We start from the raw sequence: 20392 nt of genomic DNA, 5'->3' as shown, positions 1-20392 counted from the left end.
AACTGGCTGATACTTTTTAACTTGTTTTAGTAGTATTTAAGTAAAATATTTTTAAATAATATCAAAATCAAAACAAAATCAAAACTTTAAAAATAATATCAAAATCAAAACCAACCCGTAAAGATGTGTTCCTTTCTCGCCTTAACATTTGGTCCTTCGAGCCAGATATAAGAATCGAATCAACAATCGTCTCTGTACAGCTGGATATAGTTCCGACCGTTTCTTTCACGGAATAGTTCCTTTGAACATTGCGGAGCGACACAACTCTGTATTTAAATAAAAATAATTTATTCATATACTAATTAATCAAAGTGATTTACTTGGCCTATTAAGAAACATAGCCTACACTTTTTTATATTTATTTATTTATTTTATTTTATTTTTTTTGATATTAACCCATAGCTATGAATGCAATGGAATTCCAAACCCATTGATATGTTTAGAACAACTTTAGAACAGATCTAATAATTCAAATTGAATAAAACTTTCCTTGCATACAGCTCCTACGTCACCTCAATAACTTGTCCTCTCAATGAGCGATATTTATATACTAAATTGTGGCCTTAATATACATATGTATATTATTTTAATACACCTACCATACATTTCCATAATAGCCTGTTTTACTTGGCGTCTGCCTATACACCATTAATAAAGAGCAAAAAAATCTTCATTCGTGTGTCTAATTTTTTTTTCAAACACTTTTTATAGTTTAAAACACTTTTTTTATATATATATATATATATATATAATGAATTTTAAAAAACAAATAATGATTTTATCTATTCTGTGAAAAATTTCTCATATGGATATTTGCTGAAAACGTCATTGATAACATCGCCATAAATTTCACTGAAACCTTCGGCCAGTGATGTCCGAACTTCTTGATAAATATCGTTCCAATTTTCATTGAGGAATAAATTCATATTGTCTCCCAGTGTTTTATCGCCATTGAAGAGATTTTCCACTTTATAGGTCATATGTTTGGGTTCGGCATCCAGCTGCATATCCTTAATTGTCATGTAGGTTTCACCATCTTTTTCCAATGGGGTGCCTACGAAATCCATTTGCAGTGTGACATCAACTGTAAAAGGAAATTTGAATGAATTTTGTTAAAACTCATCTTTTCATTTAGAGTAATTACCCATTGTAATATTGCTTTGTCCACTACCCTTAATGGGTAATATTAGAATTTTTCCATCAATGACATAATCGCCAACCAAGCTTAAATAATCGATTTTGAATATCAGTTGATTCTTTTTGGTCATATCTTTGTCGAAACCTCTGAAAGGGTGAATTAGAAGTATTATTAGTGGTGTTACTGTCATTCTTACTACTATTATTTTAGCACTATATAACACAATTACGTCACATTAAATTATTAATTTAAATACTTTTTTTCTTATAAAACAATAATCAGATATTCGGCAGTTTTGAAAGAACCAAAAAGGGAAGTAAAGGCCCCAAAGTAACAAAAAATACAAAAAAAAAACAAGTAAAATGTATCAGTCGAGTTTTCCGACAGATGTATACACCAGCCTTGAGTTATTATTGTTCAAACTTTTGACCCTATATGGGGGAGGTTCGAAGATTTGTTTCGGACTTAGGGCTAATATAAATATTACAACGTGCCAGACTTGGACAACTTCCTATACTTTATAAGGAATATGTGCACATTCTTGGAAAATGTAGAAATTTGCGTGAGGTAGGATATAGCGAATCGAAGTATTCTATTTTCCTACTTCATCTATCAAATCGGAAGGAAATCGAACAGTTATATCCAATTTTACGCGAAATCATAAATTCCGATAAATTACATACTCATATCAGATTTCTGGTTAAGAGAAATATTTAGATATAGGAAGTTGTCAAGAATCGCTGAACAGTTTTTTCCAAGTTATGACAGATATATGCATTGGAATTTCTGACTTTTTGTGGGCGAGCTACCAGAAGGGGTTGGCAGATATATATAATCTTCTTAACAGATCTTGCGTCAGCAAAAATATTTGGATGTATGAAATTTAAAGAGAGCTGAATGCTCATTTCGCTTTCTTTGAACGTTTTGTTTTTCTAAACTTTGAACCCTATGTGGGAAAGGTACCAGAAGAAATCGTGCGATATGTACTATCTTTATAACAGCTCTTGTGTTCATGGAAATATTGAGATGTGCCAAGTCTGAATGGAATCGGATGTTAATTTCGAGTTTTATGAGCATCGTGACTATTCCAAATTTTGGCCCTTTGTGGGGGAGGTTCGACAAGGAGCGGGACCAGAACTTGGGTTAATAAACATATTGTGATGTGTGTAATTTTAAGACAATCGGACCCTTAGATCACATTTTATAAGATTTATAATTATTCACAATTTTGACCCTTTGTGGGAGAGGCACTTGATGCAGTGGACCGATATTGTTAATTTTCGCACACGCCCTAGCACTGATGCAAATATTAGTATTTGCAAAGCAGGAGCAAAATCGGATTACAACTTCTCTTTCTGTGTAATAAAATATTTTTTTTTTTGAAATTGCGTGGAGGAGTTACCAGAAGGAGTGGACCGATGTTGTCCATCGCCGAACTCCATGTAAGTTTGATAATAATATTACGATGTACCAAGTTTTGACGAAATCAGATGCTTCCTTCGAGAGTTATCGTGCGCACCAGCCAGACCGATAGACGGACGGACATCTCTAGATCGACTCCAAATGTCTTGAAACGGATTTGGTCCAAAGAGACCTAGGGTCTGAAACCGTTATTTCCCTGAGGCACACTTTGGCCGTATCAATTTATATATACCCTCTCTAGCCATATGGGTGAGGGTATAAAAAGTATCCCAGTAAAAACAAGGACAATATATGCTCAATTCCTTTGATATTCCGAGCGGATGGAAAAGTCTAAATAAATCTTTCCATTGAACTGTGCAGTCATTCTGTAAGGTAAAGTAACATAGCTCTAGTTTACTGAGCGATCCTTTCCTCAAGAGGAACTAATATGTTCACCTACTTCCTTATGCTCTGTTCCAGAACTGCAAGAATATAAAAGTTTTTACTACGATAACCGATTATCCCTTTATAATATTAAAGAAAATTGCAAAACTAGTAGATTCTTGCAGGTTCTGGAACAGATCATTAGTTTATTTTAGTTCAGTCGGTTCTTTCGGCGGTTCAATCGTGCCTTTTCGTTGTCTGTTCAACTTACTTGACTTTCACGACCTTTGCCGTTTTCCAGCCATGTACGGAATTATTGGTTAATTTCAAATCAATATTTACAGGACTATCGGCTGCTTGGTGTATGCGAACATTTTCCAAAAATAATGGATCGATTTGTTTTAGATTTAAAGAATCATCACCTGGAATGGAATACATATTTTTAATGGACTTCATTTCAGTCTAAATTGTTTCCTGCACATACCAGCATATTTTTCACTCATCAAATATTCGATAAATTTACCGATACACTCAGTATCGCCAAATTTGCAGGGTTGGGGATCGTTGGCTGTAAAGAAAGTATTTTTTAACAAAATATTTTTATTTTTGAGGCACTCTCTATTTTTTTTTGGTTAGAAGAGTAGAAAAAGCTCCTTAAAGTAGGCAATGGTTTTGAGAATAAAACACCACAAAAACTTTTAATGTTATTATTGATCCAAAGTTCAATTTCCGAACATGTCTTCGTAAATCGAGTTATTCAAATCGGCAATAAAGAATCTGTGCTCTTATTCTAACACATCCTCGAAATATCCTGTTTACTTTGTTGAGGACACATTTTTATGGATGTGAAAATTAGTTTGTTTAAACCACATGGTATATTCAATTCAGGTATAGTATGATCGAGTGTTATGTATCCTTTTTTGACATTTTATAGCACTTACGAAATTCTCCCAGGATACCAATAATAAAAACACTTATGACACAAATATTCGCATATAACTTGGTCATTTTCCCGTTTTTTCGAATATTCATAGAATGTAAAATTTACATAAACTACAATTCTCACAAAGTTAGAAGTATTTATACTCTAAAACTATTTACTGTTCTCGCATGTGTTTCTGTGATAGGTGTCAAATTTTAGATTTAATTGTTTAACTCGAAAATGAATGCGTGCTAATAGATAGACGGATGAATTTCATAAGAAATTTATTATAAGCACGGAATTGGAAATTACATAGGTTTCCAATAGAAAGCGATATACGTTTAACGTAATTTACGCCCTTACCTAGGCGAGGAAAGGCTCTGGAGTCAAAAAAAGCCAAAGTTTGCTCATTTTGAATACCAGAATCCAAACCGATCTCGTATTTATCCAAACGAAAAGTACAAATATAGCCAAGTCGCATGGATATTCGAAAAATGGCTCGTGAGCTGAACATATCGCAATATTCCATTCGGCAAATATTGAAGAATGAGCTCGGGGTAAAGCCATTGAAATTCCAAAAAGTGCCAGAACTTACACCGCAAAAGAAAGAAAATAGACTCAAAAGAGCTTGGCCGAAAGTGGAGAACTGCCGAATTTGGTTTTCTCCGATAAGAAAACATTCGTTGTACAACAGTTTGTAAACAAACAAAAAGATCGTGTTTACTTGCCAAAGAGGTCAGCTGAAAATGTGCACCTTCGGTTGACCACCAGAATTCAAGCTCCGGCCATGGTGATGTGTGGGACGTCATAGAAGCTCATGTTCGCTCTCCGCTCGTATTAATTGACCGTGGCATCAGAATAATTGCCGAATATTATAGCGAAAATATTCTGGAGGGAGTATTAAAGCCATGGGCACGCAAATATTTTGACCGCAGACCTTGGACATTCATCGCACTGAGCATGCGCCACCCAAGAATGGTTACAAAATGAGGTTCCTCGCTTCATTTCCAGCGCACAGTAGCCACCAAATTCTCCGGATACCAATCCGTTGGACTGTTGTGTCTGGAGTATTTTGGAAAGCGGGGTCGGCACTAAAAAATACCAAAATGTCGATCACCTGAAGCAAGCGCTTCGCCGGGATGGGCCAAAACACCGCAGAGCAACATTTGGTCAGCGTGTGACGGTTTCATTGGCCGTTTGAAGGCCATAATTCGTGCCAAAGGTGACCAATTCGAACAAATCTAAACTTATTCTAAAATTTGATGCTATTTCCGACATTTTTAGCTTTTATTCAATGAAATTTAAAAAACAAATGTAAAAATTATGGTGTTTGACTTTGTTGCAGTTTTTTTTTCTCACACTGTAGATCTAAGTTTGATATTAGTATTACGATGTACCAAGTTTGCACCAAATCCGATACTCCCTTCGAGAGTCACCAGCCAGCCAGACTCCAAATGTGATGAAAGTGAATTGATTCAAAGAGATCTAGGATCTAAAACCGTTATTTCGATGAGGCACGTTTTGGCCATATCAAATGATATATACCTTCTCTAGCAATATAACTGAGGGTATAACAAATAAATGTTGGTCTACCTTAGGTCAACAGAACTGGTGACAAAGTCAATAGTAAGTCAGTAGTGATTCCTTTTTGACATTTCCTACAGGGATATGCGACAGCCAAGGCCAGTCTATAGTAGGGGGAGCGAAATCGAGATTTGTACATTCGCCTTAAGCAGAAAAACGACTTCTCGATCTATCGATTGTACCCAATTAGATAAAAATAGTTTTGACTTTTTAAACCAAAATCGATTTTCATTTCAGATCATTATATTCTGAAGTTTTGGCAATGGATAATTTGAAGTGGATCTCAAAATCAATTGGACTTTGCGATTTATACCACAGTCTGACATCAATTTCGAATTTTAGACTCCCATTAATCGGAAGGATTTCATGCAACTGTGCCCAGTGGTGGCCTTCACAAATTTCTTAAATTTTGCTTTCATGAGCCTTCCATATTTGACTAAGTACTTGTGACCTATTTTCATTCATTAAGACATTTTTCTAACCACAGTTCATTGAGCCTCCATTTACGGCCATTCTGCCTCGATTATTTATTGACTATTTTCATTTAATTTCATAAATTTCATTTACAATTTAATTTGTAAAATATTTCTCATATGGATATTTGGCAAAGAAACGATCGACAACTTGGTTGGCAACAAAACTGACACCACGTGTCAGAGGTTCGGCTAGCTCCGGATAGATTTCACTCCAGTTCTCGGTCAAGAATTTGTTCATGTTGTCGCTTAATTCCTTGTTGTTGTAGAGGTTTTCGAAATTGAACGTAATACTCTTGGGATACAAATCAATATAGAAATTCTTGACTCTCATATAAGTGGCACCATCTTTTTCATATGGTGATCCGGTCCAGCCAATGCGATATTTGGGTTCATCTAAAATTAAAATAGATACGATATTTGAAAGAACATATTTTAGAGAAACGTATTAACTTACGCATGGTAATATTGGCTTTTCCCTCGCCTTTTATGGGTAAAATCAAGACACTACCCGTTATGACATAGTCGCCGACCAGTGACAGATACTGGGCTTGGCCTGAAATTTCATGTTTACCGGCAATCTCCTTGCCAAAGCCCCTGGAAAATACCAAAGGTTAATTATAATAAAAAAAAAAAAAGAAAAATGAAATGAAATAAAATTTGAATCCTGTCTTACTTCTTTTTCTCAAATCTTAAAGTTTTTATCCCCAGGACCTCAGAACCATTCATTGAGCATCTAATATTAACTGGACTTTCGGCACCTCGCGCCACTACCAATGTTTCGAGAAAGAGAGGATCGATAGACTTCAAATCGTAATTTGTATCGCCTAATGAAAGGAAAAATGTTTAATGTTATTGAGAATTATTTCAAGGACCAAATTTGTAATAAGGACACACCTCCGTGTTTTTCAATCATAAAGTAGTTAAATAGTTTCCCAATACACTCCACATCACCATGTTTGCAGGGTTTGGGATCATCGGCTGGAAAAAAAAGTTTTAAAAAAGCACTTGTAGAGTTGAGTATTCGTAATGGATTTTGAGGTCATAGCCTTTTTTGTCGAGTTTCAGTTTCAAACGAGCCAATTAATGTACAATGATGTTTTGATGTCCTACTACTTTTATGGTCCATACCATCAAGACAATGTTAGCCTCGGTTTGACAAAACTACACATCAAAAATATAATATAAATACTGCGATGTGTCAGTTTCGGACTATATTGGTTATTTCCTTCACTTTATATGAAATATTTGATAATTTTTGGAAACATTAAAATGTGCCTGAAGTACCAGCTATAGTCGACCGAAGTATTCCATTTTCATACTTAATCTAATACAGATAAAAATATTGGTATGGGCAAAATTATAAGAAAATCGGAGATATATATCCGACTTTTTTGCGAAATCATAAATTCCATATTCATTTCAGATTTCTGGTTGAGAGAAATGCTGACTTGTTTCGCTAGAGTTTACAGATAAAAGTATTGAAATTGTAACAATTTGTGGATAAGGGGTTCAGAAGGGGATCGCGATATGTATCATCTTGTCAGATTTTGTCTTAGCAAAAATATTTGTATGTGTGAAATTTGAAGAGATTTGGATTCGTATTTCTCTTTCTTTGAGCGTTTTGTTTATCAAAATATTGAAACCTATTTTGGGGGAGGTACCAGAAGGAGAGGACCAATATATCCCATTTTCACAGCAGATCTTGTGTTAGTACAAATAATGGTATGTGTGAAATATGAAAAGAACCGGATGCTCATTTCCGATTTTATGATAGTTTTGGTTATTTAAAACTTTGACCCTTTGTGGGGAAGGTACCAAAAGGAGATCTGTTATAAAGATGGAGGAGATCGGACCCCTCCGTCTTTATAACAGATCTTGTGTTTGTGGAAATATTGAGATGTGCCAAGTCTGAATGGAACCGGATGTTAATTTCTCGGTTTATGATCTTTATGGATATTCAAAATTTTGACCCTTAAGAGGAGGTACCCGAAGAAGTGGATTGATATATTCCATCTTCACACCAGACCTTGGGTTAATAAAATTATTGGGATGTGTGAGATTTGAAGACAATCGGACTCCTACATCACATTTTATAAGAGTTGTAATTATTCAAAATGTTGACCCATTGTGGGGGAGGTATTTAATGGAGTGGACCGATATTGTTTATTTTCGCACCTGACATAGCTCTGATGCAAATATTAGGATTCGCAAAGATGGAGCAAAATCGGACCGAAGTTTCTCGTTCTGTGCAGAAAATATATTTTTTGAAAATTCATCTTGAATAATATTACGAAAGCAAATTGGATACTCCTTTCGAGAGTTATCGTGTGTACCAGCCAGACGGACGGACGGTCGATCGGTCGGACATCGCTAGATCGACTCCAAATGTCCTGAAACGGATTTGGTCCAAACAGACCAAGGGTCTAAAACCGTTATTTCCATGAGGCACTAGCCATATGGCTGAGGGTATAAAAATCGAATTTTAAGTGGTGGGGGAAGTTCTTGATGGAGATGACCGATATTGTTTCATTTTCGCACTTGACCCAGCACTGATGCAAATATTAGAATTTACAAATTTGGAGCAAAATCGGATTATTTTTTTTCTTCTCCTCTCAGCCATATGGCTAGAGAGGGTATAAAAATCGAATTTTAAGTGGTGGGACTAAAACGAAATATCGAAAGGTTTTTGTTGAAATAAATTATCGAAAAGTTTAAGTATCGTCTTTTCATTGCGATTACATATTTTAAAGAGACAGAGTAAAATGTCTTCCCTTAACGTATTTATATTTATTAATTACTTCCGGATAGCGATGCAATACAATCATAGTTATTCATGCCCAAACAATTCTAAAACCTTAGTAATCAGTATTTCTAATATTACACATTTAAACAATTAATTTTTTAAATAATGTTTGTTTAGTACTCAATTCATTCATTTCAATACGATGTTTAAAACAAACAAACATTGTATTCATTTATTGTTTACTTTCATCTACAATTGTCCCGAAGCAACCTGCAGTAGTCAATCTAAAATCGGAAATCATTAAAAAAACGTGGTATGTAACGTCGTTGAAGTTGTTATGTTACAAATAATTGATTAATTAATTTAATGATGACAAACAATGGAAATATAAATCTAAATGGTTGCAAAACAGCAGTGCTTTGTTGAGGTTAAACGTCTTGCCGCTAGATATCTGCCGGTTAAGTGTAACAAAAAATTATACTTTCAAACGAACGATCTCTCTATTGAAAACACGGGCAAGTAATTGACACCTGTATCAATAAGAAATGTTTTAATTGGTGGAAGATACTCCAAGTAGATTTTAGTTTGAAGCAAGTCATAGAGGGGAAATAATGGATAACTTAACGATATCTAAAGAAAAAATTGTGCAACCCGCATTAAGTAAATTAAAGGCAATGCCGGGGTTTTAATCGCAAGAATACCGCAAGAATACAGAGAATAATTGGCTAAGAGATTGGACTTCTGAAACGTATGGTAGGGACATCTAGAGCAGTTATTTTTGTTACAATAATCTTTTATATTGTATATAGTAACCTGTGAGTACCTTGTAGGAAGGTTAGTCTAGTATTTATGAGACATTATCAACACTTTGTCTACATGCTTTATTTTTCTCCCAGTAGGAAGAAGCATAAGCAATGACAGCCGATAAACTCAGCTTCTTCTTATCTTCATTTCGTTAACTGTTCTGAAGCATACAATTTTAGCGGCTGTAAAAAGCATTTGTTGAAAGTGAAATAAACGAATCTCCAAATTGGTGAAATAGTTTAAATGAAAAATGTATAAAATTAAATTATATAAAAAGCCTAAAAAGCAATTTGTTTTATACCAAAATAGAAACCTGAAGGCTACCGAAAACATTTGAGGTAAAAGTCAAGATTCTAATTTTGTGGAGTATATGGAATATGTTGTGGAGTCTGCTGATGACAACAGGACAGAGGATAGTTTTTGAACGATTTTTCGATTCTAGAATTTGAAAAAAACGGAATATTGAAACAGTATCTTCTCGATAATGTTTGGAGAATATGCTTGCAATACTACAGGAGGAAACCTTGAAAGTATCACCATAATGGCTTAACAAATTGTAGTTTGTTTATACCCTCAGTCATATGGCTAGAGAGAGTATATATCATTTGATCGGCCAAAAAGTGCCTCATCGAAATAACGGTTTTAGCACCTAGGTCCCTTTTGACCAAATCCGTTTCTGGAAATTTGAAGTCGATCTAGCGATGTCCGATGTTGGAGTATCCATTTGGGTCCAAACTTGGTACATTATAACATTATTATAAAACTTAGATCGAGCTCGGAGATGGACAATATCGGTTAACTCCTTCTGGTAACTCCCCCACAAAATATCAATATTTTCAAAAAAAAAAAAAATAATAATTTACTGCACACAAAAGAAAGGATGATCCGATTTTGTTCCAACTTTGCAAATCCTAATATTTGCATAATACCTAGGTCAAGTGCGAAAATGGACAATATCGGTTCACTCCATCAAGTACCAAATTTTGAATAATTATAAGTCTTATAAAATGTGATGTAAGTGTCCGATTGTCTTCAAATTACAGACATCACAATATTTGTATTAACCCAATGTCTGACGTGAAGACGAAATATATCGGTCTACTCCTATATTTATGAAGCTCGTAAAACGCGAAATTAACATCCGTTTCCATTCAGACTTGGCACATCTCAATATTTCTAGCAACACAAGATTTTTTATAAAGATGGTAGAGATCGCATATCTTCTTTTGATACCTCCCCCACAAAGGGTTAAAATTTTGAATAACCAAAACGATTATAAAATCCGAAATAAGCATCCGATTCTCTTCAAATTACACACATCACAATATTTTAATTAAGACAAGGTCTGGTGTGTAGATGAAATACATCGGTCTACTCCTTCTGGCACCTCCCCCACAACGGGTCAAAATTTTGAATATCCATGATGCTCAAAAATCACGAAATTAACATCCATTTTCATTCAGTCTTAGCACATCTCAATATTTCCATCAACACAAGATCTGTTATGAAGATGGTAAAGATCGCACAATTTCTTCTGGTACCTCCCCCACATAGGATTCAAGATTTTGAAAAACAAAACGCTCAAAGAGATAAACATTCAAATCCATCCATCCACCTCCAAACCCTTCTGGTATCTCACCCACAAAGGATTAAAATTTCCAATACTTATATCAGTCATAAATTGCGAAAAAAGTCGGCGATTCTTTACAACTTGTTATATCTAAATATTTCTCTTAACCAGAAATCCGATAAGAATATGTAATTTATCGGAATTTATGGTTTCGCATAAAATTGGATGTCGATGTCCTTCAAATTTTGCTCATACCAATATTTTTTAATCTGTATTAGATGAAGTGGAATATTTCGTTCCGCTATTTCCGCTACCCTTACACATATTTCTACATTTTCCAAAAATCTGCACATATCTCATATCAAGTATATAAAGTAGCCGATATAGTCCAAATCTGGCAGGATGTAATATTTATATCAGTCTTAGGTCAGATACGAATTGCTCAATATTGGCCAACTGCTTGGGAACCTCCCCCATAAAGAGTCAACAATTTGAATAATCATAACTCAAGTCGGGGGGTATACACCTGTCGGAAAAACCGACTGATACTATTTTAATTGTTTACACTTCAGACTTTACAATATTTGGAAAGTGTCCTTTAATCCTTCAGATCTTTTTTGTGGTTTAATTCAAAACACTAACATCACGGACACCGACATACTTTCGTCCTACTCAGATACATATATGCGTTCATTTTAGGAGTATAATTGTAATCCTTTAATTGTTTGGATTTTTCCATTTTTTCTCCGCCGCGTTACACTTACGAAAATCACCAATTACGCCACCAATCGCCACTGCAACTAATAATATCACCACTTTGATTGGCATTTTACTGCGCGATGCTAATTAGATGTTCTGATAAAGATTAAGTTTGTTCGACTATTGAAGCGGACTTGAGCAGGCGTTCCTTATATATGTGATACCTTCGTCATTGGAGAATTAGAGCCCATTAGAATGCACGTTTCAATCATTACACTGGTTTACAAATCAATCGTCGATAATTGAGTAAATGTTTTGAAAAAAAATAAATGCAATCAAGGGAATACAATTAGTTAGTGGAAGAAATATTTAAAAATAATATAATGTCAGCAAAATATGAATAGAAACATTGCTGGCCTTTGATTTAGGGATGGACAATGTTTTACAAAGATGGATATTCTTTGAGACCAATTTTGTTCAACTAACAAATAACTAATTGTGATGGCACATTATTTTGAGTGCGGTTGAGGCGCTGGGAAAATCTTATAATTGAAAACCAGTAAGGAAAGGTCAAAAGCCGGGCGGGATCGACACCACTATGCGTATTTAGTAGAGCTCCCGTAACAAAAAAGTTTATATTGGGAATTAATCTGAAGTAGATAATACCAACTTTGAACCAAATAACTTCGCTGTATAGTGCATGATATGACTTCGATACGGAATATATTAAAAATATTTATTGTAGCAATAGATATACCGGACCTAGTTTTACCAATGGTAAAATTCGGTTGAATATGAAAAAAATCTATTCAATTTGTTCTAATATGTCATATACAGGGTGACATAAAAAAATCTGCAACGAAGTTTTACGCTATAATTTATACTTTTTTTTTAAATTTTACTGAATGAAAGCAAAACTGTCGGAAATAGCATCAACTTTTCGAATAAGTTTAAATTTGTTCGAATCGATCACCTTTGGCATGAATTGCGGCCTTCAAACGGACAATGAAACCGTCACACGCTGCCCAAATGTTGCTCTGCGGTATTTTGGCCCATTCCCGCCGAAACGCTTTTTTGAGGTGATCAACACTTTGGTATTTTTTAGTGCAAAACTTGCTTTCCACAATACTCCAGGCGGATTAGTATCCGAAGATTTCAAGGGATTGGTATCTGGAGATTTTGGTGCCCATTGTGCGCTGGAAATGAAACGAGGAATCTCCTGTTGTAACCATTCTTGGGTGGGCGTGCTGAGTACGATGGTGCTGAGTCCTGTTGATATGTCCAAGGTCTGCCGCCTAAATATTTGCATGTCCAAGACTTTAATACACCCTCCAGAATATTTTCGCGATAATATTCGGCATTTATTCTGATGACACTGTCGATTATTACGAGCGGAGAGCGACCATCGGCTGTTAAGGCGGCCCGCACCATCACCATGATGATGGCCGGCGCTTGAGTTCTGGTGGCCAACCGAAGTTGCACATTTTCAGCTGACCTCTTTGGCAAGTAAACACGATCATTTTGTTTGTTTACAAACTGCTGGACAACGAATGTTTTCTCATCGGAGAAAACCAAATTCGGCAGATCACCGCTTTCGGCCAAGCGAAACAACTCTTTAGCTCTTTTCAGTCTATTTTCTTTCTGTTGCGGTGTAAGTTCTTACACTTTTTGGAAGTTCAATGGCAATTTTTCAATATTTGCCGAATGGAACATTGCGATATGTGCAGCTCACAAGCCATTTCTCGGCCACTGAGACGCGGGTTTCGATCAAGTCGTTTCATTACTTTTCGAATGCTCTGACGATAGCCACTTGTGGTTTTCCAGCCAAATATAAAGAAAATACACTATCACGAATAAATTTTTTCTAGAAAATTTTCACCACAACGCTTTTGTACGCTTGTAAACAATATAATGAGCTTTCACTGGAGTATTTTTACAGCTGCTGGACGAGTGGCTTAGAAATGACAGCAGTCTGAAGTTGGTTGCAGTTTTTTTCATCTCACTCAGTATTTGTAATTTAAGAAAACAGTAGACTAGTGTTAGGGATTTAAGATACGTAATGATATTGATTAAATAAACTGGTTATTCGGTTGGCCACAACACTGATTATGCCAAAATAAATACCCTTATACTAGGGACCTGGTTTACATCTGATGCTGGTTTACTGAAGTCCCAAAGTGAGGAAAGCAATGCCAACTATGTATGGCATGCACGCACCAAATTTTTTCTTATTACCTTTCATGTAAACTTCCACTTAGATGAAAGGTCCGAAATCTTTGAAATTTATACTTAAAAACTGAGATTAATTCTAGGTTTGTCCTGCCGCGAAGATAGGAAAATTTTGAGGTCCGTATTGGGGCCTCCTTTTATTTCCAACACTGGCAAGTATATTTTTTATCCTACACCCGAGATTCGGTTACAATTCTAGGGCAGAAATTGCACATTTACGCATCTCACCTTAACAAAGTTTCGTTATTCATAGACCTATTCTCAGATCTTATGTAAGTCGGAATAGGTAGATAAGATTAGAAAATATTTGTAGATATTATATTTGGAGGGGACACATTTCAGAATATAATATCTATAATTGGGCTTCCGTAAGAACGGTGTTAACTGTACAAAATACCTTCAAAAAGATCTCAGAGGAAGACCTTTCAGAGATCTTCTTTATATGGACAAACTGTTTGTTTTTTTGGAGAAAGATAGAGCTGTAATCTATAAATATTTCTAGTAAAGATAACTAAGTAAAATCAGACCCTTTTGAACCTCGGAACAAGCTACACAATTTTTATTTTCTTTAGTTTATTAATTGCACCCTTGAGACTAAATTAGGAGTCAATCTTTTCAGGGGGAGATTTCATAGACAAGACAAGATGGTGGGGGGAGCTTTCATACTTCTCCAAAGACGAGTTGAAGCAGTGTCCATAATAAAACTGGAGCGAAGTCTACATAGACGAGTTGAAGGAGTATCCATAATTGAGCTGGAGCACAGTCTCCATAGACAAGCTGGAGGGCATTCTCCATAGACGAGCTGGAGCACAGTCTCCATAGACGAGCTGGAGCGCAGTCTCCATAGACGAGCTGGAGCGCAGTCTCCATAGACGAGCTGGAGCGCAGTCTCCATAGACGAGCTGGAGCGCAGTCTCCATAGACGAGCTGGAGCGCAGTCTCCATAGACGAGCTGGAGCGCAGTCTCCATAGACGAGCTGGAGCGCAGTCTTCATAGACGAGCTAGAGCGTAGTCTTCATAGAAGAGCTAGACCGCAGTCTTCATAAACGAGCTGAAGTGAAGTCTGCGTAGTCTTCATAGAAGAGCTAGACCGCACTCTTCATAGACAAGCTAGAGCGCAGTCTTCAAAGACAAGCTAGAGCGCAGTCTTCATAGACAAGCTGGAGTGAAGTCTCCATAGTTGAGCTGGAGCGAAGTCTCCATTGACATAGCGAGTTGGAAAGGGAGTCTTCATAGATGAGGAACATACTCTCCGCAGGCAGAGTTTCCATTGTTGGAGTCTACGCAGGCGAGTTGAAGGTGGGGTCCTCATAGACGTGTTAAAGGCGGAATTTCCATAGAAGAGTTGTGAAGCCTCCATAGACGGGAAGTCTCGTACCTTCTGAGGGACTTCATTTCATCGGTCTTCTACGAATGAAACCTTTAGAAGATCTTCATTAGAAAGATGATTCTCATGAGGACTCAAAAATTGAGAGAAGTCCTCTTTAGGTACCAGCTGTCCAAGGTCTTCCTCAATTGGAGACTCATTTAAACTTTTCTCGCTATAGATGAAGGGTTCAATAGAAGGGCTTTGAAGGCTTTCATTCTATCGATGAACTTTTAAAGTTCCATTGTCTTTACAGTTTAGAGGTCTTCTGTCCATAGAAGACCGGTTAAAGGTTTTCTGTCAATAGAACCTATTTTGAAGAAAGCATTTTACTCTTTTCTTCCTATAGAACACCTCTTGAAGTTCTTCTGTTTATAGAAGGCCTTTGGAAGATTTTCTGTCAATAGAATACCCTTTGAAGGTCTTCTATTTGCAGGAGACCTGTTGAAGGGTCTATTGAAGGCCCTCTTTTTATAAAAGGCTTTTGGAGGCGTTCTGTTTTTCCAAGAATCTTTAAAGGCATTCTATAGAGGACCTATGGAGTCCTTCAGTTTTCCAGGACCCTTTGAGGACTTCCGTCTATAGAAACCCTTTTGGAGGTCCCTTTTGTGTAAGGGCCATTTTGATAGTCTTCATTCTGTAGAATATCTTTTGAAGGCCTTATTTAAAGGGCTTTCAATATGTATTTTTCGGTTAGAACACATTCAACAGGTTCTTGATAGAAAGAAGATCTTCAGCCGGGTTTCTGTAGATAGAAAAGTTGTAACAGGTGTAGAATATTTTAAACCTTATGCCTTATTCTCGAAAAGCCTAGACGTATTTAATGCATCCTGTAGCATGATTCATCTTTTAAAAATTGTCGGAAATAAAAATTTATTATACCACATATTCTTTTCAATATATTCTACGTACAATTTTCTATAAACAAATTTATTCTAAAAACAATTTCTCATAGGGATGTTTATCAAAAACACCCTGAATAACATTGCGGGCAATCGGAGCCAAGCCCTTTGTCAATGCGGTATGGATTTCGGGATAGATTTCCTTCCAACTGTCAGTTAAGAATTTATTCATATTATCGCTGAGAAACTTATCGTTGAATAGATTCTCAAAATTGAAAATGACATTCTTTGGTTCCAAATCAACGGTGAATTTATCCAATTTCATGTGGGTAGCACCACCATCCTTTACATTTGGTGTGCCCATCCAACTGATAGTTATTTTGGGTTCGACTGGAAGACAAAACAAGGATTAGGAAATAATTACATATGTATTGGAAAAATCGTTACCTACCCAGTGTTACATTGCTTTTACCCGAACCGTGTATGGGAAGTACCAACACCTTGCCGGATATCTTATAGTCTCCCACTAAGGCCAGTTTATCAGTTTTGAATATAACTTCATGTTTTGTTGCCAAATCTTTGCCGAAGCCTCTGAAAGTAAAAAAAAAATCAAACGAAGTTATCAGAAAACCAAAAAAAATAATTATACGCACTTCGTTTTTAACAATGTTGCCGTTTTAAGTCCAATCCCCACGTTGTTGGTAAATAACAAATCAATGTTGACTGGACTATCACTACCCTGTTTGATGTGCAACTTTTTGACAGGTATGGGATCCATGGCACTTAAATTCAGGCTGTCATCACCTGGGAGTTCAAAAAAAAAAAAAAAAAAAAAAAAAAATAGAAAATGGTTATGGAAAAATCAATACCTCCTAAGGACTTATTATGCTAGGAGTTCAGGTAAAGATCAGGATAATAATTTAGTTTGAGGAAAGTGGTTAAGGTAATTTGAAGCCGAATTTGTTTGGAGTATATATTGATCTTAATACTCCTCATTTTGAGAACCTTATTATTTAGTAAAACATACCACCATATTTCTCCCTTGCAATAAGTCCAATAACTTTTCCAATACATTGTTCATCGCCATATTTGCAGGGCTTTGGATCATCCGCTGAAACAGTTAGAAAATAGAAATTTATTAAGTGAAAATTTTTAAATATAAATATTAAGTATTAATTAGGGTTAAATCCGCGTGAAAATAAATTAATAAGATTTACGGTTCATTATCTTCATATAGGAGAGCTGTGTCTCCATAGTCCTGCTGAAGGGAGTCTCCATAGACGATGTGAAAGCAAATCTTCATAGATAAGTAGAGAGGAGTCTCAATAGATGAATTATAGGAAGACTCTATAGACGTGTTGAAGGGAGTCTGTATAGACGAGCTGATGGAAGTCTCCAGAGATGAGCTAAAGAAAGTCTTCATAGACGAGCTGATTTAAAAGACAAGCTAAAGCGAGTCTTCATAAACGGTTTGAAGGAAGTTTTCATAGTCGAACTGAAGAGAGTCTACGAGACGAGCTGAAGGAAGTCTTAATAGTAATAATCCATTCTGGAAGACCTGAAGAAAGTCTCCTTTCGAGACGAGCTGAAGGGTGTCTCCACTCTAGAGGAGCCGGAGGCAGTCTGTTCAGTCTTCAGAAGCGATAAAGGCAGTCTCCTCTACTTGAAGGATGTCTTGTGCCTACACGAGCTGAGGGGACTCTCCTTTCGAGACGGGCTGAAGAGAGATTCCACTCTAGACGAGCTGAAGTTAGTTTCCATTCTAGAAGACCTGAAGAGAGTATTTTTTCGAGACGAGCCGAAGTGAGATTCCACTCTAGACGAGCTGAAGGGAGTCCCCCCTCTAGAGAAGCTGAGGGCAGTCAACTTCAAGAGCGATGAAGGCAGTCCTTTCGGGACGAGCTGAAGGGTGTCTCCACTCTAGAGGACCCGGGGGCAGTCTGTTCAGTCTCTAGAAGCGATGAAGACAGTATCTTCTACCTGAAGGTGGTCTTCTCTCTAGATGAGCTTTTGAGACGAGCTGAAGGGATTCTCCTTTCGAGACGTGCTGAAGGGAGATTCCACTGTAGATGAGTCTAATTTTGAGACGAGCTGAATGGAATCTCTAGAAGAGCTGAAGGCAGCCTGTTCTTCAGAAACGATGAAGGCAGTCTCCTCTACCTGAAGAAAGTCTCCTCTTGGGATGAGCTAAATTGAGTCTCCTTTGGGGACGTATTGAAAGGAGATTCCACACTAGACGTGCTGAGGGCAGGGTCCATTCTATAAGAGCTGTTGGCAACCTGATTTTCAGGAGCGATAAAGGCAGTATCCTCTACTTGAAGGGAGTCTTCTCTCTAGAGTCTCTTCTCTAGACGAGCTAAATATAGTTTTCTTTATAGGCCGGCTGAAATGGAATCTCCATAGGCGAGCCGTGGTAGCCTCCGTAAACTAGCTGAGTGGGTCTAGAATGATGAGCTTAAGGGAGTTCACCTAAAGAGTGCCGAAGACAGTTTCCTTCTTAAAAAAATAAACAAAATCTATAGCCGACTGAACGGACATATTTATGAACAACTAGAATGCAGAATTTACTGAAGTCCAGAAGCAAGTATCCTCTGCTCTTAAAAAGAGCTGAAGAGTGTTTAAAGCTGAAAAGGAGGGGTTCTATACATAAGTCTAGAAAAACGCTTTTATTGAGGACCAGAATGGTTCGAATCCTTTTAATCTTCCGATCTCGAGGGCTGGATTTTTGATGCTACTCAATAATCTATAATGAACAGATTAAGGCCGAAAAACTATTTCTGCATTTTTATGCGGATTCCTTTAAAGCTTCGTCGATGACAGACTCTTCATTATCTGTTTAAAATGAGTATAGAGATTAGATTTTAGGTACAGAAATGGTCGGGTTGGACTCACTTCTGGCCCTAAATTTGGAAAAATATTAAGACTTTCGATTAGCTTCAAAAAAGGACCTGATAATGTCTATAAATATTTCCTTTCAGGCCGTTTATAGCAATTCATTGGTCTGGCTTATAAGAATTTTCTTTCAGCTATTCCATGTCTAAAGGACTCCTTTGTAGCTGTCGATATTAACTCCTTTGAGTCCAATTAAAAGGTCTAAATTGCAGTTTAAATTTCAGCTACTCCAAGACGACTCATGGGCTTAGTTTTTACGACTCTTCATCTCATATCCTTCCAGTTTTCGGATACAAACACTATTTTTCCAGGACGCTGGATCATTATCCTTATTTTAAGATTGGTTATAATTTATATATTTTTATCGGAACTTGAAGCAAATATTTTGTATGGCACATGTCTTATTACTTTTATATCGGTTTTTGTGTGCGGATGAGTACCGTTCCAATGGGGAACCCGTTTTTCTATATCCTTTAATTTTCACAATTCCGCTTGGTTTTTTTTTTCATCTCACTTACGAAAGGCACCGTTCGCCACAGTACTCCACGCTATCACCAAGCCGAATAAAATAAAAATGTTTACAAAAAAGTTTTTAAAATACATTGTTGCTATTTTATTTTGGTTGGTGTTTGTTTTTGTTGCCTGACAATCCGCACAATTCGAAGCGTGTTACAAAACTGTTAGAAAGCCATTTATAATGGCGGCATTTTATATACTTGTCTGTTTTGCAAAATTTCCACTTGACTTCGATACGGAATATATTAAAAATATTTATTGTAGCAATAGATATACCGGACCTAGTTTTACCAATGGTAAAATTCGGTTGAATATGAAAAAAATCTATTCAATTTGTTCTAATATGTCATATACAGGGTGACATAAAAAAATCTGCAACAAAGTTTTACGCTATAATTTATACTTTTTTTTAAATTTTACTGAATGAAAGCAAAACTGTCGGAAATAGCATCAACTTTTCGAATAAGTTTAAATTTGTTCGAATCGATCACCTTTGGCATGAATTGCGGCCTTCAAACGGACAATGAAACCGTCACACGCTGCCCAAATGTTGCTCTGCGGTATTTTGGCCCATTCCCGCCGAAACGCTTTTTTGAGGTGATCAACACTTTGGTATTTTTTAGTGCAAAACTTGCTTTCCACAATACTCCAGGCGGATTAGTATCCGAAGATTTCAAGGGATTGGTATCTGGAGATTTTGGTGCCCATTGTGCGCTGGAAATGAAACGAGGAATCTCATGTTGTAACCATTCTTGGGTGGGCGTGCTGAGTACGATGGTGCTGAGTCCTGTTGATATGTCCAAGGTCTGCCGCCTAAATATTTGC

The 20392-nt window shown here is 36.5% G+C and overlaps 3 protein-coding genes across 3 annotated transcripts; all 3 read right to left on the bottom strand.

The window, feature by feature from the left end:
- Window positions 1-669: 669 nt before the first annotated feature.
- On the bottom strand, window positions 670-4024 carry LOC131800625 (protein takeout-like). Its single transcript, XM_059118123.1, has 5 exons — window positions 3865-4024; window positions 3408-3491; window positions 3195-3345; window positions 1145-1284; window positions 670-1084 (listed from the first exon to the last, which is right to left on the bottom strand). Exons 1-5 carry the CDS (start codon window positions 3953-3955, stop codon window positions 783-785), a joined length of 768 nt encoding a protein of 255 aa, XP_058974106.1. The 5' UTR covers window positions 3956-4024; the 3' UTR covers window positions 670-782.
- A 1896-nt stretch (window positions 4025-5920) lies between these two features.
- Window positions 5921-11945, bottom strand: LOC101888494 (protein takeout). The gene is made up of 5 exons (XM_005188163.4): window positions 11787-11945; window positions 6800-6883; window positions 6579-6729; window positions 6360-6499; window positions 5921-6298 (listed from the first exon to the last, which is right to left on the bottom strand). The coding sequence occupies exons 1-5, from the start codon at window positions 11848-11850 to the stop codon at window positions 6000-6002; spliced, it is 738 nt and encodes a 245-aa protein (XP_005188220.1). The 5' UTR covers window positions 11851-11945; the 3' UTR covers window positions 5921-5999.
- A 4213-nt stretch (window positions 11946-16158) lies between these two features.
- LOC101888320 (protein takeout) lies at window positions 16159-19746 on the bottom strand. The gene is made up of 5 exons (XM_005188162.4): window positions 19570-19746; window positions 17187-17270; window positions 16813-16963; window positions 16611-16750; window positions 16159-16549 (listed from the first exon to the last, which is right to left on the bottom strand). The coding sequence occupies exons 1-5, from the start codon at window positions 19652-19654 to the stop codon at window positions 16248-16250; spliced, it is 762 nt and encodes a 253-aa protein (XP_005188219.2). The 5' UTR covers window positions 19655-19746; the 3' UTR covers window positions 16159-16247.
- Between the last annotated feature and the right edge of the window lie 646 nt (window positions 19747-20392).

Source organism: Musca domestica, unplaced genomic scaffold, assembly GCF_030504385.1.
Source record: "Musca domestica strain aabys unplaced genomic scaffold, Musca_domestica.polishedcontigs.V.1.1 12, whole genome shotgun sequence".
Taxonomy (NCBI): domain Eukaryota; kingdom Metazoa; phylum Arthropoda; class Insecta; order Diptera; family Muscidae; genus Musca; species Musca domestica.
The sequence above is the reverse complement of the archived record's forward strand: the minus strand, read 5'-3'. Positions and strand labels throughout refer to the sequence as shown.

Coding starts and splice junctions, on each gene's coding strand:
- LOC131800625 (XM_059118123.1), bottom strand. CDS start 3,955: ATGAATATTCGAAAAAACGGGAAAATGACCAAGTTATATGCGAATATT. Junction 3,492..3,864: donor TGGTATCCTGGGAGAATTTC/GTAAGTGCTATA, acceptor CTTTCTTTACAG/CCAACGATCCCCAACCCTGC. Junction 1,285..3,194: donor GCAAAGGTCGTGAAAGTCAA/GTAAGTTGAACA, acceptor TCACCCTTTCAG/AGGTTTCGACAAAGATATGA.
- LOC101888494 (XM_005188163.4), bottom strand. CDS start 11,850: ATGCCAATCAAAGTGGTGATATTATTAGTTGCAGTGGCGATTGGTGGC. Junction 6,884..11,786: donor TGGCGTAATTGGTGATTTTC/GTAAGTGTAACG, acceptor TTTTTTTTCCAG/CCGATGATCCCAAACCCTGC. Junction 6,299..6,359: donor AAAAGCCAATATTACCATGC/GTAAGTTAATAC, acceptor TTTTAATTTTAG/ATGAACCCAAATATCGCATT.
- LOC101888320 (XM_005188162.4), bottom strand. CDS start 19,654: ATGTATTTTAAAAACTTTTTTGTAAACATTTTTATTTTATTCGGCTTG. Junction 16,964..17,186: donor TGCAAGGGAGAAATATGGTG/GTATGTTTTACT, acceptor TTGAACTCCCAG/GTGATGACAGCCTGAATTTA. Junction 16,751..16,812: donor GCAACATTGTTAAAAACGAA/GTGCGTATAATT, acceptor TTTTACTTTCAG/AGGCTTCGGCAAAGATTTGG.